Genomic DNA, 26,287 nt, shown 5'->3' with positions numbered 1-26,287 from the left:
GACAAAGACATACATATACGTATATTTATATCAATTATTATGTGCTTATATTAACTATTTAGTCCATACAATTGCAATAAATTGATTTTGCATATAAAAGCATTCGTTTATTGACTAAATATTCATTCGTAACAAGTATATATATAAAAAACATCAACTCTTCATTAGTATAAATATGTCTCAAGGTGTTGTGCTAAATGCAGCATTGATCGAACATTGGGTTAACATTATTGGCTGCCTGGTCCCGTCGTCATCCTCGATCATCATCATCTGCTGCTCTCGACCAGCTCTTGGGTTGCATTAATGGCAAATATGACGGAGAAACACATGCCAACCGTTTCTACCTCCAGGGCCGAGATGTTGTATCTCAGTGTTAGCCGCCAGAGTACAAAGTGGTTAAGCAGAATCAACAGTGCCAAGCCTATGGACCACCAAAATTCATCGGCAATGGCAATATGCCAGAGGCAAAAGACATTCCAAAGCACACAGAGTGTGAGATTGAGACGTTCGAGCCTAGCCAACAGTGCTGCTAGCGTTGACTTTTCGTTGAGGCAGCAGCGCACGCTGGCCAAAGTCAAAGCGCTGATGTACAAACTGAAGACTATGGGACGCCAGCTGCAGCTGCCAGCGATTAGATGATTGTTGCCAGTGATGCTTAGCAGTTGGCCGGCGATCAACGTAACAAATATGACCGGCGCATAACGCAGCGATTGCTCGCAAACGCGTCGTTGCACCTGGCCGGGATTGGGATGCGTGCAATGTAAAATACAGAATACGCTATGTGTAAAGAATAATCCATACGCGGCTAGCGCATACCGGCCAATGCTGTAGTGCTTGAGTGCCCATCCGGAACTGACGGCTAGCACAAAATTTAGCAGCCCCAGGGATAGCTTTGAAGATAGTGAGCCGGTGGCACTCACAGCCATTGCGACAGGTGTTCAAAACAAACAAACAAATAAAACTAAGATTGACTTTGTTATTGTCTTCAACCGAGCTGCCGCCGCCACTTATCGATGTTTATTAATGTGGTCGATATAAATAAACGATAGTCAGTGTTGGGTAATTGATTCAGTGGCCGTTGAGCTGTCTACAGAAAGCCGGAGGAAATGTGTTATCCTGGACTCAAAACGCATTTAAATAGTGTTATATTTATGTGGCTATAAATAATTTATGCACAGAACATTTTAAAATAATGAAAGAGCTTATAACATCTTTTACATTAGACAACGTTAAGCAACTTCAATAAGAAATTTAAAAAGTTCACTGGTTCGCGAACTACCTTACCAACACTAGGTAAATCGAATGCTAAATTTGTTTCTAGACGCCCGCGATATATTTGTATTTTTATTTAAGGTACGCTTTACGTTGCTATTCTACTGTTGAAGATTCACAGTTATATAGGCTTAAGAACGCTAACAAAATGGCGGATCCGAATGGATTCAAGCTTTTCAGAACAGTTGATCCGACGACCGTCAATGTAACGATCAAAGAGAAATTCGCTAAACTGACGCTCTCTTCGAACAAGAAAAAACAGTTACCAAGAAAAAATACGCCGCAAAAGGAGCACCAATCAGAACCGCAATCAACTAAATGCAACAACGTAAGTCGCCAACTGTTGGGTGAGCTAAATGATATTCCGACTGCTAAATCCTACGAGCATCCACTGCTTCGAAGCGATTCCTCATCCGCTAACATAATGGGACAGGAGCAAACTCCAAAAGCAGAAGACACCCGGTCACAACATGATGCTTCCGATTATATGGAAGCACTGCATCTGAGCGCCGACGGTTGCACACAACAAACACAAGACGTGGACGTGGAGGCCTTATCCGCGCAGGTTCTCACTTTGACAGTACAGCCCGAAAGGAAGCTGCCGCAGGACCAATCTATTTGCATATCATCAACCACTGCAGAAACGGACGATGATAGTGCCTCGTGCATTACCATATCAGATACCAGTATAAGTGAGCATGATGAGCATGATGAGCATTCTGAGCAGGAACCAGTGCAAAGGGAACCGGAGGTGACCAGCATGACGGTCAGTGCGCAGCTGCCTCCAACAGCAGATTTGTCGAATGTGAAGGTGCAGCGCATAGAAGCCTTCCTGCGGGACGTCTCCTTCGAGCGCCGTGAGATAATTCGCCGTGGCTTCGCGGATATGTCAGCCGATATCACACGGCTGGCCAGTGCTGACACGGAGGACATGAGCCTAGGAGAGGTCGATTGCTCTCAATTGCTGTCCATGTCACATGGGCAGATTGATAGCAGCAAACGCTTAGCGGACAATGACACGGAGGTGAATACAGTGTGCTCCGAGGCACAAGTAGACAGCAGCAAACGCTTAGCGGACAATGACACGGAGGTGAATACAGTGTGCTCCGAGGAGCGAACAGAGCTGGACAGCTGCAAGCGGCTGGCAAATGATGACACAGAGGTATGCACACCAGATATGGAGGAGCCGCTGTCCGAGTCGTCTGGCCAACAGACGAATCTGGATGAAACTATACCGGAGACCAGCAGCGAGCTGGATCACTCGCTGTCCAGACCCACCTCGGCAGCATCGGCGGAACCTGCGGAAGTGGAGCACACGCCTGCCATACAAGTGAGCAGTATCAATATATCGGCAAAGATCAACATTAAGATACACATACCCAATCTGGACTCGAGCTCGGCGGAGTCCGAGAACGTCTCGGAGGCGGAACAGAGCATTGTAGAAACTGCGCCCACTTCAGATGAACGGTCAGAGACATGCCAACAACAAGTTGGTGAGCGCAAACAGAACTGCTCTGTGCTGGGTAGCGATGCCTCAGAGGATGAGCAATTTCTGACACAGGCTGAAAAGCTATTGAATCAACTGTATGGCAAATCCTGGCAAACTCCGGATGTCATACGTACGCTTAAGCGCTCCAGCGGCAGTGGTGGCAAAGTTGCGCCTGCTGAGCCGCCAAAGCGCGCGCCTCTCACCGAGGTCAAGCGGCAGCCCAAGGCGAGAACAGTGAAAAAGCTAGCGGCGCCTGAGACACCTGTCATGCCCAACGATAGCGCACTGGGCGACTTCAGCATATGTAAATATTCTAACATGCAAAATATATAGATGCATTAATTGCCAATTTCGAATCTTTTTAGTTAAGCGCGCGCTGCACTCAAACAAATTCAACTCCACGCACTTGCCAAGGGCCGCTTGCACTGAGAAGCGAGCAAACAGGCCGCGCGTGCGCACCAAACATATTGACGAGGAGCGCTGGCGGGCACTTGTCGACACGGACAGCGGCACCGATGCCTCCGATGATGACGATGCGAATGCCACGGACAGCAGTGGCACAGACGATGACGAGGCAGCAGAAGATGGACATGTCACCTATTTGGATCTGACCAAAAATGAGGTCGAGGTGGTTAGCGATCCAGATGCGGAGCGTGCATGTGAGTGTATATAAGTTAGTTGGGCTAAGAAGAAACTAGAGAGTAGGACAAGTTGTCAAAGACAGTTAGCAATGCTATTTAGTCTAATGTAATACCAATACGAGAATCGACTTGCCTTTGTATGTTGGGTTTCTATAAAAGATTAACATTGCAATATCGTTTATACACAGCCCCCAAACACCAGCCAAGACTCGATGATATTCTGCGCACATGCCGGGCAAGCGATAAGCCCAAGTTACCAGCAACGCCTACGATGACGACAACGATGACGACACCATCATCAAATCCCACACGTAGGCAGCTATTTACACCCAACATCGGCTACGAGGACACGAGTGAAGCTAAACGAATTGTGGATCAAGCAATCGATACGAATAGTCTTGACCAATTGGAGATTGTCTATTTGCCGGGCACGAATGTGCACAAGCGTGTGCAGGAGGTGAAGAGACAGCTGGGCATAGGAGTGGTGACGCCTAAGGCGAAGCCCGTCTTTACTGTGCCGACGCCAAAGACAGCTCCGCCAGCCAAGACTGTGGAGCGCGCCAAGAAGGTGCCAGCCACGAACACGAAAATTGCCTCGAGTGGCAAATGTAGTTTTTTGAAGTCACTGGAACCACAAATCAGTCGCGAGCATTGCGACAATGAGGCCTTCTTTTATCGTGAAAACTTTGCCAAGAACAAGGAGCAGCTGGCGACGTTGCTCTATAACATGTTCAACGCTCAGGTATTCAATAACGAGCTGAGTGTGCCACTGATCTGGTCGGCGAGGCTACGCAACACAGCGGGCAGGTGCAAAAATAAAAATAAGTAAGCGAAAAAGCTGATCAAACAATGACTACATATATCTTACCCAACTCCTATTTACTTGCCAGGCTGCAGCAGCGTAGCAGTGTCGTAGAGCTGAGTGTGAAGGTGCTAACCAGTGCCGATCGACTCCGTTGCACTCTAATCCATGAGCTATGCCATGCGGCTGCATGGGTATTCAACGGTGCTGGCGGACACGGAGCCATTTGGAAACGCTGGGCACAGCGTGCCAATGACAAATTCCCAGATCTGCCGCCCATTACAGTGTGCCACAACTACAAAATTGAATTCAAGTACACATACAAATGCAACAGCTGCAACACAGCGTAAGTTATCACAGAACCGATACTATAAGTGGTCGAAGACATTTACTAACAAGCCTGTTCCCTGATCTTGCAGCTCACATGCTCACTCCAAGTCGCGCAAGGTGGAGAACTTACGTTGTCGTCTTTGTCGTGGCCCAATTGTATTGCTTCTGAACAAAAAGAATAAGGTGGGCGACATTGTGGCGACGCCGGTGCGCGAGGCGACTGGGTTTGCCAAGTACGTTAAGGATAACTTTCAAAAACACAAACGCGACAATCTTACGGCTGCGCAGGTGATGCGCATTCTGAGTGCCGAATATGCTAAGGAGAAGGGCAAAGGTCACACAACAAACATGGACGAAGCAGCGGCGCAAGCCATCGCTAAACAAGTGGAAACCTTGATATTAGACAGCGATTAGAAAATCGAAGCATACAGCACGAAAGAGTACAACATTTATTTTGATATGTAGTTTACAATTTTTTTTTGTATTGATATACAAACATATATATATTTTCTAGTTGTCAATTATTTTGAGTATTGGATTTCAATTAAAATAAAACCACTTTAAGTTAGCAGTTGCCATTTGATTTGTTATCAGTTTCAGTGTTGAACAATTAATCGGCTTGCATCGGCGGTAACGATAAGTGCTCGGTACTATCGATATCACATAAAACCGGCAACAGTGACGTCAAGATAGGTTTTATCTGTAAGAGCTCTCGAGTTTGATGAATTAAAAAATACAAAATTAAATGCACATACCGCAGTGAGCATGTTTGCAGACCGTTTGTGACAAGTAAACATATTACTGTAGCGTCTTCTCGATTTTGCCGTTAAGCAATTGTGACATCAAGAATTGGTTGTCAGCGCTCTGCGCTGTCATCACTTACACACATACGCATGCAATCGTAAACATTTAGTTGCAGAACCGAACACGTCAGCTACGCGGATGCGGATTGATTAACAACAATTTGTTTTGATCATTCCAAATCAGTAAATTTACTGCTCGAACTACACACCTTACAGCTAGATATTTTCATATATTCGTTAGCTGACTCAATTACTGCAGCATCAAAATGGTAAGCCCGCAAACACATACATAGACACACACACACCTGAACACACACGTCTACGTCGGCTGTTTTGCTTATCTTATTTGTGTTTGATTAATCCCAGGTACTCATCGCTGCAGCAGTCTGCACAAGGAATGGCAAAGGTAAGCCGCAACTAAAATTCTTTACTCTAACAGCTCAAATGTCTAACCTCACACTCCCATGCTCAAACACGTAAACTCTCACGCACACACACTTGCTTACATACGCACACACTTGCAATGCGTAGTCATATTGTCACGTCAGTTCGTGGAGATGACGAAGGCGCGCATCGAGGGGCTGCTGGCAGCATTCCCCAAGCTGATGACCGCCGGCAAGCAGCACACGTATGTGGAAACGGACTCGGTGCGCTACGTCTACCAGCCGATGGAGAAGCTCTATATGCTGCTCATAACCACAAAGGCCAGTAATATATTGGAGGATTTGGAAACGCTTCGCCTCTTCTCCAAAGTGGTGCGTGTATTCGAATATACAATTGCCATATTCAGATAACTCTTATGCTTGACATATAGATTCCAGAGTATAGCCACTCGCTGGACGAGAAGGAGATCGTGGAGAATGCATTCAATTTGATATTTGCTTTTGACGAGATTGTCGCTCTGGGCTACAGGGAAAGCGTGAATCTGGCGCAAATCAAGACATTCGTTGAGATGGATTCGCATGAGGAGAAAGTCTACCAGGCAGTTCGTCAGACACAGGAGCGCGAGGCACGTCAAAAGATGCGCGAAAAGGCTAAGGAATTGCAACGTCAGCGCATGGAGGCAACCAAACGTGGTGGCCCCTCGATGGGTGGTATGGGTGGACGCAGCGGCGGCTTCAGCTCCGACAGCTTTGGCAGTAGCGGCATCAGCACTGGCGGCGGCGGCGGTGGTAGTGGAAGCGGAGCGCCATCCATTGAGATGGATACCAAGCATATGTCCTCTAGCAAGGCTGCACTGTTAGTTCACATTTGATATCAGTTCGCGATATTAACTTATCTAAATTGAAATTATTTTCTCTCTTTTGCGCTTGCAGAAAGCCCGTATCACGAAATGCGCTCAAATTGGGTGGCAAGTCCAAGGATGTGGACAGCTTTGTTGATCAGCTGAAAAGCGAGGGCGAGAAGATTGCCAACCTGGCACCAGCTGTCGCTGCGGGCAGTGGCGGTGCAGCGGCCAGTGCCAGTGCAACGGCCAAAGCCAAAATCTCAGCGGACATTCATACAGAAAGGTAACACTACTAATAGCTGCGCCTGCTGTACGCTGAGCCACTACAATTTGGGAATTCAATTATTCTAGTGTACATCTCAAAATGGAGGATAAGCTGGTGGTGCGTCTGGGCCGCGATGGCGGCGTACAACAGTTCGAGCTTAGCGGCTTGCTAACGCTGCGCATTACCGACGAAAATCTGGGACGGATCAAGGTGAAGCTGGCCAACAATGATACACAGGGCATACAGCTGCAGACACATCCAAATGTTGACAAGGAGCTATTCAAGACACGCGCCATGATCGGACTCAAGAATCCAGCCAAGCCGTTCCCCCTCAATACCGATGTGGGTGTGCTCAAGTGGCGTTTCACTACTCAGGACGAAGCGGCCATTCCTTTGACCAGTAAGCTCTCCATCGTGTGTCTCTTTCTGTATTAACAGCTATATATCTGTCTCTCTCTTTTCCATTGCACACATAGTTAACTGTTGGCCTTCGGACAACGGAGAAGGTGGCTGCGATGTGAACATTGAATACGAACTGGAGACACTGCATCTGGAGTTGCAGGAAGTTCTCATAATTATACCATTGCCGTAAGTCAGATCACGTTTAGTTTAATGCTCTGTCGTTAATTTTTTGTGTTATAGCTTGAATGTGCAGCCGTCTGTGGCCGAATTCGATGGTACCTACGTTTATGATGCTCGCAAGCATGTGCTGCAGTGGCACATACCAATCATCGATGCAGAGAATAAGTCTGGATCGATGGAATTTAGCTGCAGTGCCTCCATACCGGGCGACTTCTTTCCCTTGCAAGTGTCGTTTGTCTCAAAGACGCCGTATGCGGCAATTAGTGCGCTAGATGTCGTACAGGTTGACAATGATTCGTCGGTCAAGTATTCAAGCGAAACGATTCTGTTCGTGGAGAAATACGAAATCGTTTAAACCATATATACACATACATAAATACTGAAGAAAGAAATGCACACACACACACACATACATGCGAAAAGAGAAATACACTATCGGCAGTAGTAGTATACCTAGTATCAATACATACCTTTATATTTTTGAGCGATTTTTCGCATTATGTACGATTATATAAATGTTAAAGCTATGTTTACATACATATATATATATATTTCAACCTAAACACGCATCCAGCCGTAATGCGCTTATGGCTAATAGTAATTCCAAATGGCGTGCTCCACAACCATCATCATAGAGTATAACACATAAGATACAAAACATAAATATTTTATTAAATGCGCGGAAAGCAACTTATAATTTGATTTCAAACAACAAAAATTGTTAAATATAGTTGGCACTGTATACAAGAATTTGATTTAATGCGGTCGCCTGCATACAAATTGCAATAAAATATATGTCAATAAAAACACGATTATTATTATTTGTTCATAGTGTTAGAATTCATTGTATTTTGAACTATAATCTATTGCAGCGTTTAAATTCAAATTTGTATTTAGGAATGCGCTAGTGTTGAAAGTGGCGTAGTTGCGTGATTTAACGTATTATGCAACACTTAAGTTAATTTGTGGCCACCCCCATTTATCGATAGCCAGCGCTGCCGATAGTCCAGATCGAAATTAGCATTGTTTTGGTTTATTCTTTGTTTTCATTTTTACAACTGTTGGTAAATTGTAACTGGACAAATGGAGCAGCAACTGGAAAAAGTGTTGAGCGAAATGTACGTGTTGTGCAATGATCACTTAAGTTAACTAACTTCCCTGTAACTTGCTTCTTCCAGCTTAACAACACCAGAAACCGTGGGTGCCCTACTGGCGAATCGGCAAGGCCTCTGCTTGGGCGGTGAGTGTAGTAAAAACTCTACTATCTGCATGCATGCATACGCGCGTATGTGTGTGTGTGTGGATGTCCATATATGTTTTAATCAGTCGTAAACAGGCTTGTTTTATTTTATATTGTTTATTGCTTTTGTCTTCTCTTTTAATTTTTGCAATGCGGCACAGCCAAGGGCAACATTAATCCCAATGTATCTGGCATTGGGATGGCCATATCCGAGCAGGTCGCCAAGCTGGAGCCCAACAGCACTCTTCCGGCCACCGTTTGCCTGTACAGTGGCAATAAGTAAGTAGAGGTCAGTCAACTAGCTCAGAGGCCTACTTTTCAATATTGTTTTGCTTAAAATTTTCGCAGGCGCTGCGTCATACAAAAGGATGGCGAAATAACTGGAATCATTTATAAGCAAACAGCGACAGCAACAACAGCATCGACGTCGGCCAGCAATTAGCCTACTCGTATCTTAGGCCAAAGTGAGACAAATTTCTTCCAAATGCGCTCGAACATTGGGCGCAGCAAGAGCTGGCGACATTCATAGCCGCTTAGCCCTGGCTCTAGCTGGCAGCGATTGTGCACATTTTGTTGATTTGTTTATTGTTTGTACATTTGCCTCTTCTTTACTTATGTCTTTTATATTTAATGAATACAATTATGATGTACTGCATCGTAGCGTTAAGCAGCAATCGAATATGTGCTCCAAGCCCCAAAGCTTCACTCAACATTTTAGGTGGCATATGTAAATAGACACTTTGAACGATTAAGCCTGCAAAGCGACCAAAGTATAATTTGAAATACAGAGCAGCAGCAATTATAATCAAACAACAAACGCAATATCAATTAGTGAAAGTCACAGCTCAACTGCTTTATGCCAAAGAGTCTCGGGCTGCATTCTCACAGCTCGCCAAGCTCCAGCTCTTTCAGCTGATTGCCTACCTTTAATTATCAATTCAGGCCTACGTGTGCGAGTCTATCTGCTGGTAATTACTCAATCATAACGGCGCCAGTTCGTGCTGCCTCTGAGTTTTCCGGATTGGGCAACATCGAGGAAATGCAGCTACGCCTACAACATAAAAAAAATGATATATTGTCGTCATGCAATATGCAACATGCACCATGCAACAAGCAGCAAGCAGCAAGCAACACTCGCATAAGAGACTCCCCAACAAATTGCCATTAATTCCAGCTCACAAGTTTTTCTGCATTTTCCATATAAATTTGAAAGTCGTATGACAACCTGGCCGCCCATCGCAGTCATTAAACGCCGAGCTGATGCACAAATTAAGTTTTACAGCGGATTTTGGCAATAGGCTGGAGTCGATGCTGGAGTCTGTGCCCCAAGGGTGTTGGCAACGAAACTAAACGAGTTTCTCTATTGCCTCTGCCAATTGCCACATACTTCAGATAAGAGCCCAAAGATTGCCTAAGACGAAGAGTTTCAGAGAGATATTTGTCGAGTCGAGACAATCGCAAAAGAAGATCTTCACCTGCTAAACGAATAATGCATAAAGCCAATATACTCCTTTCGCTTCATGAGCGAGTATAGAAAGTAGCCTCAGTTAGACAATGAAAGAGTAAGGGAAAGAGAGAACGATAGGAAATGCGAAAGCTGAAGAGAGAAGAGCAGAGATCAGCATAGGACAGAGGCAGGGAGACAGACGGCGAGTGGTAGAGATGGGAAGGGGAGCGGAGAGACTTGGAGAAAGGGAGAAAGTTGGAAGAAATAGTGTGGTAAAGAGATAAAGAGAGAGAGAGAGATAGTAAGAATAAGACAAAGAGAGAGAGAAAGAAAAGAAATGGAGTAGAAAGAGAGAATAATATGTATATATGAAAAGAGAGAGAAAGAGAGGAAGAAAAAGAGAGAGGTTGATAGAAAGGTGAGAGGAGATAGAAAGATGAGTAAGAGAAGATAAAGGATAGTTAAAGAGAGAGAGAGAGAGAGATAGGGAGATAGCGAGAAAAGATAGTATAGGTAGACAGAGAGAGAGAGAGAGAGAAAAAGAAACTATAATCAAAGTGAGAGAGAGAGAGATATTAAAACAGACAGCAGACAGAAAGAGTGAAAAAAGTAAGGTAAAGAGAGCGAGAGAGAAAGGGAAGAAATCAAACTCCCAGAGAGAGAAAGAGAGAGAGAGAGGGAGAGCGAAAGTGTGAGAAGAAACTATAATCAAAGTAAGAGAGACAGGGCAATAAGAAAGCAGGCAGACAAAGAGCAAGGGATGTACAGAGAGGGAGAGAGATTAAAGACTGTTATACACATTGGGAGAAAGAGAGAGAGAGAGAAAGAAAACGTGTGCCAGAGCAGAAGAGTTAGACAGATGGAGCAGATGGCTTGCTGAGAAAGAAGAAGATCACTTTGGCATTGTCTTAAGATAGAGAGTCGCTCAGTCGACTACTGGGTGAGTGGACTCAGCCGAAGATCTGTTCACCTGTGCTCCATGGGCTGGCGAAAGTTCAATGGAAACAGATGGAAAATGTGAGCAAATAATTATAAGTGAATGCAATTGTTGGGCAAAGGACAATACATGAGCTCGTCTATTTGTAGAGTTCCAATAAAATACATATGCAAATATATGTTAATTCATTTGTACAAACAAGCGAGAGGCACAGAGAGAGGGAGAGGGAGAGGGAGAGGGAGAGGGAGACGAAAATGTTCTTTATCAAATAGCAAAGTTTAAACAAGCTTTGTGCGAATTTATTTGCCTGTCTATGTACATAATTATAGAAATATGCAGGTAAGATATTGTTTATATTCGGGTGTGTGTGGGTGTGCGTGTGTGTGGCTGTGTGTGTGTTGCAGCCTTGAACTTTCACAAATGACGCCGCCGCCTACAGAGCGTGGGGCGGCCCACATGACTGTGGCCCAGAAACTGTCTTGCTCGCTCGCTCTCTCTCTCTCTCTCTCTCTCTCTCTCTTGCTCTCTGTGTGTGTGTGAACGGTAAATACGCATCGTAATAAATGAACACGCTCACGCATATGCATGTAAAACTCGTTCGAATGGAAGCGGCAGCAGCAGCTGATAAACAAAATGAAATTGGCCGCCAAGGCGGGCTTATTTAGTCGGCCAAAGCCACCGAAAGCCTTCAACTTGACTAAGCGTTCGATCGAGTTCAGCGTGGCACAGCAGGTAGCCTCGCTTTCGCTTTCAAGAAGTTGCGTGCCACGGCAGAGAGAAGCCAAGCTAAAGCTGCAGGCGTAACGATTAGATAAGCGATCGGCGCAGATTTTGCCTTTTAAAGCAGATGTAGGCGTAGCTCTGGTAGAAGCGAGAAGCCTAAGCATTTCTCTTAGAGAGAAGACCTGGCAATAGCGATAGAAGTCATGCCAAACGATTAGATAAGTTAATAGAAAAGCGCAGCATCTGTGTCTGACAGCAGCGAGAAGCGTAAGCACTAGCTTAGATAAGTTAGTCGCAGAGCTCAAACCTGTCAGCTAGCTGGTTGCCTAACTTTCGCTTTCAAGAAGTTGCTTAGCTTCAGTTGGGCAAAAAAAAGAAGTCATTCGGAACGATTAGATAAGTGGCCCAAGGCGAAAGGCAAGAAGCGCACATATCAATTAGATAAGTGAGCGACAACAATAGCAAAAGATCGAGCAGCTTTCGGTGCCTTTCCCTTTTGGTAAAAGCCACAGCGAAAGCGAGAAAGGTGGCCCAAGCTGGGAGACACACATTGCACAATATATATATATATATATATATATACATATATATATATATGTGTGTATGTATGTATTTATTATATATATAGAGCGCTTTTGGCTGCTTCCAAAAATAACGTCAAGTCTTGCAACATTTCATTAGATTTGTAGCTGGAAAATGTTGACTCTTGACCACATGCTCATTTGCACAGCATTCCCAAGCGGATAGATATATATCACGCCAGTATATATATCTATATATATATATAGTTGTGTGAAGAATTATGTGACCACAGTTGCCCCTAGACGACTTATGCTTGAGTTATGCCAAACATAAACATTTTTGTTCATGGCAATATTTTTCAACGACATGATAAATCTTTTTGTCTTTGCTTTATGCATATATATATAAATATATACTATATCTGCGGTCGAAGGCCCGGCATGCTATGACTTTGCTTTCAAGCTCAAACTGCATAGATAAGAGACTGATAACCGAAGTGAGCTAAGGCAACTCGCTGACTCTTCATCATTTCATTGGCAGTTTTATGAGTGGATTGAATGCAAATTGCACTATTCAGAATCTCATGTATGGAAAATTATGTCATGTGGCCAACAAAGCGCCAAACTGAGCTAAAGCCAGAGTCAGAGTCAGAGCCAGCGCCAGAGTCCGAGTCCGAGTCCGAGTCCGAGTCAGAGTCAGAGAGTTGACGCTTTACACAAAATAATCACGTCACCAAAGACCAAAATGACGACATTTGGCCGGCAACGTTAGCTTTGATTTCAAATATGTACAAACTGCCACACACACACACACATATACACACACGGAGGCACACACATGTATTTGGTATTGTTTACAATTTATTTGTGTTTTATTTTTCATTTTGGTTTCAATGTTGTATAATGGACAGCATCGGCGCCAACAATTGCATTTGCCGCGCGCTTCCATTACAAATCACGTTCCGTTTAGCAGGCACGAGTTATCACCTCACCTCATCTCACCTGTATATGCTGCTATTATTATTAGTTGAATTATAAACAAACAAAAAAAAAAAAAAATACGAAAAGAATATGCTATAAATTAGTTTATAAAATTGTCACTGATATGAAGTATATTAACTTGTGCTTCTTTTTTTTTTTTTTTTTTTTTTTTTTTTTTTGGTTTTTTTTTTTATTTCTTTATTTTGTTGCAGCTTATTGTCTTAGACTCTATAGCGCATTTAGCTCTAAACCTTAACTAATGGGAGGGCAGATATGCCAATTATTCTGCACTTGTAGCTACTATCTTAATTAGTTCTAATATTGTCTAGAGGATGCAATCTCTTCAGTCTTCGCCTATTGTTGTTTATAGCCAGGTTGCTTGCGAGATGGTTAGGATGCGCTGCAAGTCTGTCCGCGTATCTTGAACTGTGTCGCCCAATGAGTTCAGCAACTGTGGGAATTGCTAAATCCCTATGTAAGACTGAGTTTCTTACAAACCAGCTGGCTCCAGTCCATCTGCGTAGTGCTTTATTCTGCAGGGTCTGAATTTTGTTCCTTGTAGTCTTCGCCGAGGAGCCCCATAGAGAGATACCATATACGAAGGTTGGGACAACTATTGCCTTGTAGATGGCGGCCTTGCTGCTGTAAGACAACTTGCTTGAAGCTCTCAGCATCCAGTCGAGGGTTTTTAGCTTGCTTTTGCATTTTGAGGTTACTTGACTTATGTGCGCTTTAAAAGTCAGCCTTCTGTCAAGAGTGATACCAAGGTACTTTACTTTTGAGGCTTTGGGAATAGTGGGCCCCAATGCAACGCTTGGGCAATCTCCTCTTCTAGTGGCGAAGGTAGTATGTACAGACTTTTGTGCATTAATGGTGATACACCACCGTTTTGCCCAGCGTCCGAAAGAGTCCAGATATTTTTGTAGTGAGTCTGAAGCTTCTTGCGCAGATACGTGACGTGATAAGATGGCGGTGTCATCTGCATAGGTCGCTATGAGTACTGCATCTGTACTTCCTATATTTGGCTCGGGAGTTGGCATATCTCCTGTGAATAAAGTATAAAGTGTTGGGCCTAGAACACTACCCTGTGGTACTCCAGCCATAATTGGTCTAGTCAAGGATACTGCTTGCCCCCTTGACACTTGGAAGGTTCTTCCAATAAGGTATGAGGATAGCAACGCGAAAAATGGGGCTGGAAGGGTGGTCTTCACTTTCTGCAGCAGTCCCAGGTGCCAAACTCGATCAAACGCCTGTTTGATGTCTAAAAAGACGGCAGAGCAGTACATCTTTTCTTCAAAGGCTCCAAGGATATGGTGCACAACTCTGTGAACCTGTTCCGGTGTTCCATGCTGTCTCCTGAAGCCAAACTGATGGTTTGGAATGGCCTCCTGGCGTCCCAGATGTGTGCTATAAATTAGTTTATAAAATTGTCACTGATATGAAGTATATTAACTTGTGCTTCTATTTACGCTTATATTACGACATTTTCGAAGAAGAAAAAAAGTGCTCGCACGTATGATTCACGCCGAACTCGTCTTATCCATATTTGGTTAAATCGAAAATTTATTGAATTTTTACACGCATTTTCAATACAGACAAACTTGCATGAATCATGCGTTTCGTTTTAGTCATATCTTTCATTAAAATCCGTCTCAAGTAATCGTTAAATTTGCTTATAAATATTTATTGTCTCAGCTAAGACAAGTTTGCTGCTTCAAGGCATTTGAAAGTGCGCGCCTTAGCACTTAGCACTACTGCAACTGCACTCGTTACTCAACACTGACAGATAACGCTGTTATCAGACATTGCAATCTACTATCGATAAGCCGATAAGTGTGCGAAATATTGGTTTTTCGCCGTTTGAATTTGCTTAACGTGCCATACACATATGTGTAATGTAGATAAAAGTAGATACGTAATTAGATAATAAATTTCATACATTCAGCTATCTATTTAAACACACTTGCCTTGCAGTTAGTTAGTTAGTTAGACTAAAGCGCTTAACTCCCTTGAGCAAGGTCGCTCGCACATGCAGGCGCACTATTGACCGTCTTTTATCGGGCTGATAAAGCATCCGTTATCTGCCAATTTTGCTGTCTCTTTTCGAAATTTCAATTGCATAAGAAACTCACACACCCACACACACAGCTATATTAGGTATATATATCCATATGAATACTGTTTATCATCGCTTATTTATTTACATGATTTGTTCGTCCGCTCGCGTGTATATAGAGCATTAGGGCGAGGGTGCAGATCATGCTATATGCACACACACACATGCATACGTGCACATACAATGTTGTATACGTTTTCAGTATATATCGCTAGTTGTCTAAATACATCTCGACAATGTCTATTCGACAATTTAAAACAATCGATGCGATTTTTAGCGCAAATGTGCCAAACACGAACATTCAATTTATATTTAGTCGATCGCCTTCATACGTCAAATGATAGCACGGCTCCCCCCGCCTGGCACCCCAGCGTCGCCGGCTTCCGTCTTTATATGGGGTTTAGAGCGAGCTGCACGTTTCTAACACCAACGAAAAAAATAAGAAAAAAGCAAATAAAAATTGAGTAAAATTAAATTAAATAAAAAAATACACACACATACATATACAAAAGTTGATATTCGGCAAAAGTTTGTCAAGTTGCATTGCCAGTTGGCAATGTTGCGAACTTGCCCCAAGTGGCACAGCCAGCGACTGCTGCCTGCCAGCAGCAGCTGCAGAAGTCATCTGCAAACAATTTGGTATTTCGTCATCTGGAGAAACACTTTCTACTTTCACTGCAATACACACGCACACACACACACACACAGACACTGAGCCAAATTGCACTGCAGAGCACACGGCAAATGCGTACTGCCAGCAGCTGAAAATCGAGTTCACTCAATTTATACCTTGAACTCATTTCATGCCAGAGACTGTGGAGTACTCAAGCTGCCCGCCTGGCCTCTGCCTCTTGAAATTTGATATATACACATTGAATCGATATCTACACTCATTTGGTTATTATCGATAAATATCGATTGATTTTTCAGGCACAATGAGAAGACTTTAACAGCACAATTGCATAATGTGGAACTCATGTATGTAACAGGCAGAAGGCAGACGTGGCAGGCGTGGCAGGCACCATAAAGTATATATAATCATGGGCTGAGCTGACCTAGCCATGCTCCTCCGCCTGTACGTTCATTCGCTTGTCCGCCTTTCGTCTGACCGCAACGATTATTCCCACTACCAAATCTGGAGGCTTGAAATTGTAGGTGTGTTTTAGGCGTATTACTGTGGGGGCTTTACACAGATTTTGTATATTTCGAAATTTAACTAACCCCCTAATATCCCCTAATAATAGTGGGAAGGGCACTAACTCTCCAATTAGCAAATACTGACGACTTGTCAAAACGCGCAACTTGATGTATCACGCTCTGAAAATTTGATGTAAAAATGTCGAAAAGTCGAAAAGTCTAAAAGTCTAGAACATAAGTTATTCAATACTTAACTTAATATTGTAAAGCCCATGAGCTGTGTCAACTGCGCAGTAAGCAGAGCGCGTGCTTAAGCGTGTGTGTGTGTGTGTGTGTGTATATGTTTTATGTTTGCTATAAAATAAGTCTAGAATGATTATAGCAGCGACACTGCGCAGTAGTCAGGGTATCAGCTAGTCGGGCACTGCCGCCAAAAGCACCCTTGCCATTTTGTCACTATGCTGCTGCGATAGGTTCTTCTGCCTGGTTATACATATGCAGATCTTTCTCTTGGTTTTTTGCGATGGATTGCAAACGCTTTAGCACTTTCTGGTTACTTCGTTAAGCAAATATTTGTTGGCACGCACCCGCACCTGCGCCCGCTCAGCTGAGCACACAGTGGCAGTGGCAGTGGCAGTGGCAGTCACATGTAAAGCAGAGTCAGACAGCCAGTCACAACATAGGTCTACAGCTGGTTGCTGTTATTATTAATATTATTATTATTATGACTTCTAAGACTGGCTGGCATTTGGTGTACTTTCATCTTGCATTGACCTCAAAAGCCGTGTCGTATGGCCCAGATAGGTGGCATGGGCACTACGGATGGCTATGAAGGTGACACGCGCATGGCCATGTAACAGCTGTTAATCAAAAATAATTGAAATAGATTATTATTATTAAGCTTACGTTGGCGGCTGTGAGAAATACGCGATTCTCTATTATCTCCGCTGAGATGCCAGCGTGCTCTATAAATAGTTAGCTATTCGGGTTCAAAGGTCGGGCTGCTACCTCAGACGAGCTTAAGTCAATTGTATTAGATTAACGCCCAGCTTAAGTGAAGAAAAGAAAAGTAACTCAAACCTTAATTCAGACTGTAAGCAAATTCTGGTTTTATAGAAATACCCATAATCATTCCAAGGCAGCTATAGAGCTTCCTTTTATGATAGAATTCAGCCTCAGCTCTAGACGTGCGCTCTGTTCAAAGTGTAATGCGAATTTGCGGCCCGTCTAAGTAATACTCATATATCTATATCTATATCTATATCTATGTCTATATCTATCTATCTATGTCTATATCTATATATCTATATATCTATATATCTATATATCTATATATCTATATATCTATATATCTATATATCTATATATCTATATATCTATATATCTACATATCTATATATCTATATATCTATATATCTATATCTATATCTTTATCTAGTTCATTTAACCCCACCAAAGCCCATGAAATGAAAAGAGAAATGTTGGTTTTTTCTGTAAATGTTATATCGTTTGAAAACAAGTTAATGTTTCATTTATTTTCTGCATCGATTTCATTTGATTTTAATTTTTTTAGACTTTTTCGTTTTTTTTTTTTTGCTTTGATTACTCTTTTTTGTGTTTGTCAATCGAGAATTGCATTTCGCATTTTGATTTTCACATTTTGATTTTCAATATAAAAATACATTCGCTTCCGCTGCTCTCATCTCGGTTGGCTGCTGCTAGGAACATCAATTCTACATTGTTGTTGTTGGAGCATCATAATAGTATATATGTATGTAATAATATATATATATATATATATATAGTGTTCGCAGCGTTTTGTCTTGGAAACAATCATTACAAATAGTAGTAAAAATCTACGAACTACTACAAAAAAAAAGTATATTTATATATAGATAAATATATATATATATATATATATACATATATATATATATATATAGATATATATATGTGTATGTGTGTATATATATATCTATTACAATATTGATAATATAATTAGAATTTCTTAAATCTTTAAATGTTTAGACTAATTAATATTACTGTTCTTGTAGTAGTTGTAGTTTGATGCTGTTGTTGTTGTGTAGTTGTTGTTGAATGCATTGTTGTTCTATGTAAAAATTATACACTTGAAGAAATTTTTAATGAACTTTGCATATTTATATATATATGTATATACGTATGTGTATGTTCTATATATAAATTGGCATGAATTTCAATCAAAATAAATAGAAATATGCTAAAAAAAAAAAAACAATTACTCCGTAGCAGAGTGTAACTTATATATGTTAAATGTATAAAAAAGTAAATTTTTTTTTTTTTTTTGTAACTTTTGCTCTTTTTACTTTGACTTTGACTTTTAGTTTTCTTTATGAGATGCTTTGGGCCAACAAAAAAATTAAAAAAAAAAGTGAATTTTTTTCGAATTGTTTTTGCTTAATGTTTTATATATATTATATTTTGTTTAATAATTGTTTATTTTCCTATGCATTTGTTGTTGTTGTTTTTGTTTTTTTTTATTTTTATTTTTATTTTTGTTTTTGTTTTTGTAAATGTGAGAAAGTGAAAAAAACATCACAGCTAAAACTTCAGTACATTTTTCTTGTGGTTACTTCGAAAACAATATTATATATTACTATTATTATTATTTATAAAAAAAAAAAAAAAAATAGAAGAAAAATCGAAAATCGAGAATTGTTAGAAGAACGACAGAAAAATAAAAACGAAAAACAAACAACAAAATGTGTGTATATATATACATAGTTTCTTTATAAATATATATATGCTTACAATTTATAGTTGTGCGTATATATAGATATATACATATATACACAGAGATATATATGCATATATATATATGTATATATATGTATCTGTGTGGCTGTGTGTATGTGCGTGTGTGCGTGCATAGATATATTTATATACATATACATACATATTTATATATATATATATATATATATATATATATATATATATATATATATATATATATATATATATATATTTATATATTTATATATATATTAATAAATATATATATATTTATATTTATACATATATATATATATGTATATATATGCGCCTATCTATGTATGTATTCATATATATCGTATAACTAAAAATAGGCATCGCTCTATATAGACGACATTTTGTCAGATTTGTTTGTTTTGCTTTGTTTTCTTTTCTTTTCGTTTATGTTTCTCTTTTTGCTTTGTTTTGTTTTGTTTTGTTTTGTTTTTTGTTGATTTTCTTGTTAGCTTTTGTTGTTGTTTTATTTGTGTTGGTTTTCGTGTTGGGTTTCTTTCTCAGTTCGCAGTGCGCTACCCAGCCGCTTCGCCAGATTGGAACGCCATGGCTCATGAGTTGGTCGATGAAACAGGAATGGGGATGGTGGGGGAGGGGCAGGCGGGGCTTAAGGAAAAGAAAAATTAGAAAGCAAAAAGATTTGTGGAGCTGGAGGAAAGGGGCACAGTGAAGGGTTTACGGAGAAGGCAATAATTTCGGGACAGACAGAGAAAGGCTGGAGAATGAAGGATGAAGGATGGGTGGGTGGGTGGTTTGGTTGGTTGTGTGATTGGTTAGAGAGTGAAGGCTAGGTGGACAAAGCAAACATAGACTGAGATTAAATACAAGAAGCGATCATCGATCATCGATCATCGATCATCGATCACAGCTGATCGCTGATCGCCCCAAAAATGAACTATAACTAGCAACGTCTTACAGACTAAAAGTACTTGGGTTGCCCCGCCCATAGATCTGATACGATACGAAACAACGAATGTGACCCGCCCCGCGGCCAGAACATGGACGTTTTGCTGTCGTTGTGGGACTTTAAAAACTAATCCTCCCAGCTGGTGCCGGCGGCCAGTTCGCGCCGCACACGCCACAGCATTAGCTCCATGCAGGCGCGTGAGTCCTCGAAACTGCTGTGTCCGGTGGCGCCATCGCCGCTCTGAATCTCGCGATTCAGATGCGTTTTGGTCAGATGGCGCAGTGCGCGACGATAGGGAAAGCCGCTGGTGTGCGGGAACGCAATAGATGTGTCGATCAGCGTATGATGGACCAGGCGCAGGGCGCGCAGATCATTGTCCAGGCCGTGACCGATCAGTATGGTATCGGCGTCGATGAGCTCCAGCAAATCGCGCTGCACCTCGGCCAGCGTCTTGCAGCCGTTCGCTTTGAGATCCTTGGCGGTGACGCCCGAGAAGCGCGTATTGTAATCAACAATATCGGCATCGGGTCGTACATAGTGCTCATACACCAACTGGCCGTTGAGGGCCACCAATGAGACTTTGGTAACGTCGAGGCCGCGACCCGTATAGCTCATCTCGCAGTCCAGCGCATAGACAGCGGGCGGCTCACGGCTGCGGGCTGAGTGTGGGCTGCGCGGTCGCGTATAGACAAAATCATGATATGGCCCATTCACGCCCACCACCGACCCGGTCCACACGTGCAGATCGTGATGCGTGCAGCCAGCATCCGTTTCCTCGGCGCCATTGCAGCAGGTCCAGCGACTCACCCAGACGTTGCCGTCGTAGCAGCGATGGTACTTGCCCCAATGGTAGGTGCACTCCTCGCGCGTCAAATACTGTCCGCTCAGATCGTCGACCAGAAACTCGCGCTTGCAGCGCACACACTGCTTGGCCAGAGTGCGCTCGACCATGGTATAGTTGCAGTATAGCTCCAGCCCATAGCCGCTCTCAGCGCTTGGCGCCGACTCGCACTCGCTGCCGCTCCATTCGCCGCCCGACTCCAGGTCGAGAGAGCGCGGCGATATATTGCCGGAGTCAGTTGATGTTGCTGTTGGGCTGTCGCTGGTGCTGCCGTTGTTGCTGGCGCCGCTTGTGCTGCTGCTGCTGCTGCTGCTGTTGCTGCTGTTGCTGCTGATGATGCCAGCGCCATCGCCGATGATGTCGTGGCCAGCCTCCTGGCTGTTGTATTCGAAATTGCTCGTGTTTAGGCCGTCGTGGCAATTGATGACCGTCAATGCCGTCTCGGCCACGGCCATGACATGCGCGGCCGCAAAGCTCATGTGCGGCAGGCACTTGAAGATCTCAATGGCGCCCTCGTGTACAACGCTGGCCACCGGAAACCCATAGACGCGCAGCAGATTGTGATCGATCAGATAGCGGCGCAGCTGGCGCATCAGCGCTTCATCGTCAATGTCCAGTCGCTCGTATTGCCGCAGCGGCGGCACCAGAAAGTTCATGTTCTGTCGCTGTGCCTTGTGCAGCTGGCGCTCCTCGCGCTGCCAGCTGGGCACCGACTTGCCGCCATGCTTGCTGCTGCCATTCTTGCCGCCGTTGTTGCCGCTGCTGCTGCGTATGCTGCTGCAGCTGCTGCCAATCGGCGAGCTGCCCGGCGAGCTGACCGCCGACGAGGAGTTTGAGCTGTTGCTGGGGCACTTAATGTTGTCGCTGTGATTGCTGATGCTGCTGTTGCTGCTGCTGCTGCTGTTGCTGCAGCTGTTGCTGCTGTTACTGCTGTTGTTATTGTGCAACTTGCTGCTGCTGCTGTTGTTATTATTGTTGCATTTGTTGTGCTTCGCTTTGCCACGTTTCGAAATGCAGTTGTTGCCGTTGCCGTTGCCGTTGCCATTGCTGTTGTTGTTGCCGTTGTTATTGTTGTTGTTGCGCCACTTGCCCTGCTTGCACTTGCCGTTGCTTTTGTTGGGCTGCTGCTCCAGTGGCACTTGCACCTGCACCTGCGTCTGCGTCTGCGTCTGCATCTGTGCCTGCGCCTGCGCCTGCGCCTGCTGCTGGCCCTGCACTGTTTGCCTGGCCAGAGCCTGCTTCATGGCCTGCGCCTTCCGCTTCGAGCGTGACTTGCTGTTGCAGCTAGCGGTATTGCTGCTACCGATATTGCCACTGTTGCCGCTATTATTGTTGCCAACTCGGCATTTGGGCTTGTTCAGGTGCTCGTCGCTAGAGTTAATGTCCTCGCTGGTTGCCTCGCTGCTGGTGCTGTTCCGGTGTCCGGGATTATGCTGGCCCAGGTATTTCTCTGCAAAGACCAATACAAAACAGTATTTATTTAGTATTTTTTCAGTATTCAGCATTATACGTTCGCTGGCAATTATCGTACTAGCAACTGTTGCTATTATCGCAGGTGAAACTCATGTTTGAGCTGGTTCATTTGCTTACAAGATCAAATTGTCAACGGATTCCAGAACTAATAGCTTTATCGTCACTACCTAAAATACAAATGTTGCTTCTCATTTGAACTAGTAGTTCATTGGTGAACTAGCTCTAGTTCTTTGTTTGTGCAGCATTCTTTTCACTAAACGGTTTAGCTAACTCATTAAGTAGTTCCATATGTTGTCATTAAAAGTAGTTCATTTGTGAACTAGTTCTAGTTCTTTGTTCGTGAAGCGCTGTTTTATTTCTTTAGCTTTATTCTAGCTACCATAAACTAGCTATATTATGCAACTAATGTAAGCACTAAATGTAGTTTATATGTGAACTAGTTCTAGTTCTTTTTCGTAAAGCGCAGTTTTCTTTCTTTAGCCGGCTCATATGAACTAGTGTAACCAATGTTCATCATAAAATGTAGTTCATTTGTGAACTAGTTCTAGTTCTTTTTTCAATAGGCGCTGTTTTCTTTCTTTAGCCGGCTCATATGAACTAGTTATTTTGTGAACTAGTTCTAGTATAGTGCACCGTTTTTTTAATGTGGTTAATATCATTATCAAAGCCAGTTCACTTTGGAACTAGTTCTAATTCTTTAAGCTCTGCTGAGTAGTTAATCGATAAATATAGAGTTTACTTAAATACTAGTTCTAGTTCTTTGTTTTCGTTCGTTCATTGAACCCCCTGCAATATACGTTACGAATTTACGTTTAAATAGCTTTTGATCCAATGAGTAAGTTCGCAGTGAGTAATTACGCTCATAAGACGATAATTATGAACTAGTTCGCCTCAGCTGCTCAGCGAACATACTTCTCGAGCGTGTTAGCAAGCATATTCCATAAATTAAGACACATTAAAAACTAAACTGATTTCCATTTTATGCGCTCTGTTACGCTCGTGAACTAGTTCGTCTATGAGTTACCAACTAGTTAAGTCCCCCAGCCCACAGCCCACAGCCCACAGCCCACAGCTCCCAGCCGGCAGCCCCACTGACAATCTGTGCACAAATTTCGCATGTGAATACCCACAGCTATATATAAATATTTCGTCTTTTTGTCAGGTATAGTAAATTTGCTTGACGTCAATTTACGTTTGCTAATTGCTGAGCTGATAACAAATGTGTGTGTGCGTGTGTGCATGTGTCTGTGTGTGCGTAAGCATGCGTGTGTGTGCGTTTGCTTGTGAATTGGGCTTATCAGCCGGCAGCAATCGTTGCTCGCGCCACGTGCTTTTATTTTTGTGACTTCATTGCCAAAAAAAAAAAGAAAGACAACATTGCGCTCAACCACGAATACCCTGTAATGTGAAGCATTAGACCAATGATAACATCATTTTTTATAGCGTAGCTAAGCGCTGTTCATAGCTAGCCTGATGTGACTTAAGCAATACGCAATGCTTAGAGGCAGCGAGCGACAGCGGAAGGGAGGGGCAGATGTTAGCTTTGGCCTCATAGAGCAAACAAACAGCAGAGGGGCGTGGCCGCCTGCTGCTCTTACACAGACAAGACGATGTTGTTGAGCTATTACTCATGATCAACATAATTAAAATGAGCCCAAAAACGACTTCCGCATTTGGCGCAGTTCATTCAAGCTGAAAAAGGGCGTGCTCGCTCGTTGTTGTCAAGCGCTGGAAGGGAGTGAGGGAGGCAGGGCGGCAGGGCGGTGGGGTTGGGGTGGCTGTGCTCAGCTCGAACAACAACGTGTTGTTATTGTTATTGTTAGCGACACGTGGCTAAGCGTCAATCTAAGCTAAATGCCGGCGCGTTTCTAGTTAGAGGCCAGCTGTTTCTTATCTAAGTGCGACAAGTTTTGCTGCTTAACAGATTCAACAAAAACAACAGCAGCAATTTGTTATCTATTTATGCATGGCAATTGTTGCTTCCTATTTGCACAGCCAATTTGTTAAGTTTTCGCTAGCAATTTCTTCCCACGACAATTTGATGCCTGATAAATTGAGCAGCGAACGCATTTCCTCAAACGAAACAACTTCACTCTAAGCTGGCCATAATTACATATATATCTATATATATATATATAATTACATATCTATTATAGTCAGCTACACATCATATCACATCATATCGCACACACAGCTGCGACCGCAAGTTTGTTGACTCTGCGTACGGCCGAAGGACATATCGGATGTCCATATGTACTCTATATGTACATCGTATCTTATGTGGAGCTCTATTTAGCATCATAGTTGGCTGGCTGGGCGCGTGACTCGACTGGCCAATTGGCCAATAAGCCGAGCCAATCGCTGGCTTTGCATGTCAAGCAAATTTCTCCGCACCAACTCATAAATCACGCATACGCAGCGTTGCCAAGCAGCAACAGTAGCTGAGAGTTACCAATTATTGTTTACATATGTGCAACACGTACTTTAACACGCATTGAGAACTGTTTGGCCCAGCGATTAGATAAACGAACTTCCCGTACACACGCACATGCACACACGCGCTTTATCGCACACACACACACACACACAGAAGCACACGCTTCAAAATCTTCAACAACCTTGAAAATCATATAAATATTCATGTGCGCGCATAACAAGTGTAGATATGCGATTAAAACGTAAACATAACATAATTATGCGAGGTGCGTTTCAAACGTATTCGCTGATGACTGAATAAGAGAGGGAGATAGGGAGAGAGAGAGAGAGAGTGAGAGTGAGAGAGAAGAACATAATGGAAAGAAACAGCTGTCCCTTTCATGGCACCAGAAAAGAACGTGCTAGGCGGCAGTGCTCGACTTGAAGATACCCGGCGAACCCGGTGTCAGGTAGACTTTGGATGAAACTAAATATCAAAAAATGAAGAGAGAGAGAGAGAGAGAGGCACAAGGTTAGATACGAACAAGGCTAAACCGAATTACCCATAGATTCTGACCATAGACATGCTTGAACCACTTTATCAATTAAATTTATCAACCAGTTTTTTCCAAGTTTAATGTCAAACGTTTTAAATTAATTTCAATAATAATTACATAAAGTAAAAACCGGAGGAAAATTGATGAATAAGACTGATGAGAAGAGGAATTCAATTAGAAAAAGAGTTTTAAGTCTTGAATAACAAAAACAAATATTGTTATACAACAAAATGGGAAATTGTAATCGGAGATATGGAGAGAATGCTATAGATCACTCACTAGCTAAGCGCGATGCGAATCTTAAGTGGAGATTAATGAATGTGATACGCTGAATGTCATTGGTTGAAGGTCCGCCAGACGTTTGACAAGCTATTAAGCTAGCGAAGATTTGCCTTGTTCTCAAAGATCTGATTAATGTCATTCTAGATGAAGCGACGCTGCGACACGGGCCCAAAGTCATTTAAATGAGCTTACAATTCACTTATTTTATTTCTGTTTACATAGCTTGGTGACAAACATAAAAAACAGGAATATTAATAATAACAATATTAATACTATTGATAATAACAATAGTAATAATAGCTATAAAATATTAATAAGTTCCTGATAAGATTACATTATATGTAGTATATGTGGTATACATATGTAGTATATGTAGTATATGCAGTATATATAGTATATATAGTATATATAGTATATATAGTATATATAGTATATGTAGTATATATAGAATATATAGTATATGGTATATATAGCATATAGTGTATACAGT

General features: G+C 42.6%; 5 protein-coding genes across 8 annotated transcripts in view; 3 read left to right on the top strand and 2 right to left on the bottom strand.

Annotated features, from left to right (window-relative positions):
• Positions 1–75: 75 nt before the first annotated feature.
• On the bottom strand, positions 76–1,013 carry LOC111595956. Its single transcript, XM_023309928.2, has one exon. The coding sequence runs from the start codon at positions 924–926 to the stop codon at positions 267–269; it is 660 nt and encodes a 219-aa protein (XP_023165696.2). The 5' UTR covers positions 927–1,013; the 3' UTR covers positions 76–266.
• Positions 1,014–1,213: 200 nt separating this feature from the next.
• Positions 1,214–5,119, top strand: LOC111595953. Its single transcript, XM_023309926.2, has 6 exons — positions 1,214–1,293; positions 1,354–3,065; positions 3,127–3,420; positions 3,591–4,227; positions 4,293–4,550; positions 4,624–5,119. The coding sequence occupies exons 2-6, from the start codon at positions 1,421–1,423 to the stop codon at positions 4,946–4,948; spliced, it is 3,159 nt and encodes a 1,052-aa protein (XP_023165694.2). The 5' UTR covers positions 1,214–1,293; positions 1,354–1,420; the 3' UTR covers positions 4,949–5,119.
• Positions 5,120–5,225: 106 nt separating this feature from the next.
• On the top strand, positions 5,226–8,122 carry LOC111595955 (coatomer subunit delta). Its single transcript, XM_023309927.2, has 8 exons — positions 5,226–5,606; positions 5,704–5,743; positions 5,869–6,092; positions 6,152–6,576; positions 6,654–6,848; positions 6,917–7,230; positions 7,307–7,418; positions 7,473–8,122. The coding sequence occupies exons 1-8, from the start codon at positions 5,604–5,606 to the stop codon at positions 7,765–7,767; spliced, it is 1,608 nt and encodes a 535-aa protein (XP_023165695.1). The 5' UTR covers positions 5,226–5,603; the 3' UTR covers positions 7,768–8,122.
• Positions 8,123–8,409: 287 nt separating this feature from the next.
• On the top strand, positions 8,410–9,461 carry LOC111595949. Its single transcript, XM_023309919.2, has 4 exons — positions 8,410–8,530; positions 8,591–8,652; positions 8,814–8,931; positions 9,001–9,461. The coding sequence occupies exons 1-4, from the start codon at positions 8,496–8,498 to the stop codon at positions 9,092–9,094; spliced, it is 309 nt and encodes a 102-aa protein (XP_023165687.2). The 5' UTR covers positions 8,410–8,495; the 3' UTR covers positions 9,095–9,461.
• Positions 9,462–19,755: 10,294 nt separating this feature from the next.
• LOC111595946 (putative uncharacterized protein DDB_G0286901) overlaps positions 19,756–26,287 on the bottom strand; it is a 46,005-nt gene continuing 39,473 nt past the window's right edge. For all 4 annotated transcript variants that reach the window (XM_030224072.1, XM_023309912.2, XM_023309915.2 and 1 more), the window contains one exon: positions 19,756–22,520. In XM_030224072.1, the coding sequence (XP_030079932.1) occupies positions 20,356–22,520 (2,165 nt within the window). In that variant the 3' untranslated portion in view covers positions 19,756–20,355. The remainder of the gene's footprint in view (positions 22,521–26,287) is intronic.

The sequence above is a fragment of the Drosophila hydei genome, unplaced genomic scaffold (genome assembly GCF_003285905.1).
Source record: "Drosophila hydei strain 15085-1641.00,03,60 unplaced genomic scaffold, DhydRS2 tig00000349-arrow-arrow-pilon, whole genome shotgun sequence".
Lineage (NCBI taxonomy): Eukaryota > Metazoa > Arthropoda > Insecta > Diptera > Drosophilidae > Drosophila > Drosophila hydei.
The sequence above is the reverse complement of the archived record's forward strand: the minus strand, read 5'-3'. Positions and strand labels throughout refer to the sequence as shown.

Bases quoted from the DNA above. Each gene is read 5' to 3' on its own strand.
- LOC111595956 (XM_023309928.2), bottom strand. From the start codon at position 926: ATGGCTGTGAGTGCCACCGGCTCACTATCTTCAAAGCTATCCCTGGGG.
- LOC111595953 (XM_023309926.2), top strand. From the start codon at position 1,421: ATGGCGGATCCGAATGGATTCAAGCTTTTCAGAACAGTTGATCCGACG. The intron at 3,066-3,126 runs GTAAATATTCTA...GAATCTTTTTAG, and splicing joins ACTGGGCGACTTCAGCATAT to TTAAGCGCGCGCTGCACTCA. The intron at 4,551-4,623 runs GTAAGTTATCAC...CTGATCTTGCAG, and splicing joins TGCAACAGCTGCAACACAGC to CTCACATGCTCACTCCAAGT.
- LOC111595955 (XM_023309927.2), top strand. The intron at 5,744-5,868 runs GTAAGCCGCAAC...TGCAATGCGTAG, and splicing joins CTGCACAAGGAATGGCAAAG to TCATATTGTCACGTCAGTTC. The intron at 6,577-6,653 runs GTTAGTTCACAT...TTGCGCTTGCAG, and splicing joins TCCTCTAGCAAGGCTGCACT to AAAGCCCGTATCACGAAATG.
- LOC111595949 (XM_023309919.2), top strand. From the start codon at position 8,496: ATGGAGCAGCAACTGGAAAAAGTGTTGAGCGAAAT. The intron at 8,653-8,813 runs GTGAGTGTAGTA...AATGCGGCACAG, and splicing joins GCAAGGCCTCTGCTTGGGCG to CCAAGGGCAACATTAATCCC. The intron at 8,932-9,000 runs GTAAGTAGAGGT...AAATTTTCGCAG, and splicing joins TGCCTGTACAGTGGCAATAA to GCGCTGCGTCATACAAAAGG.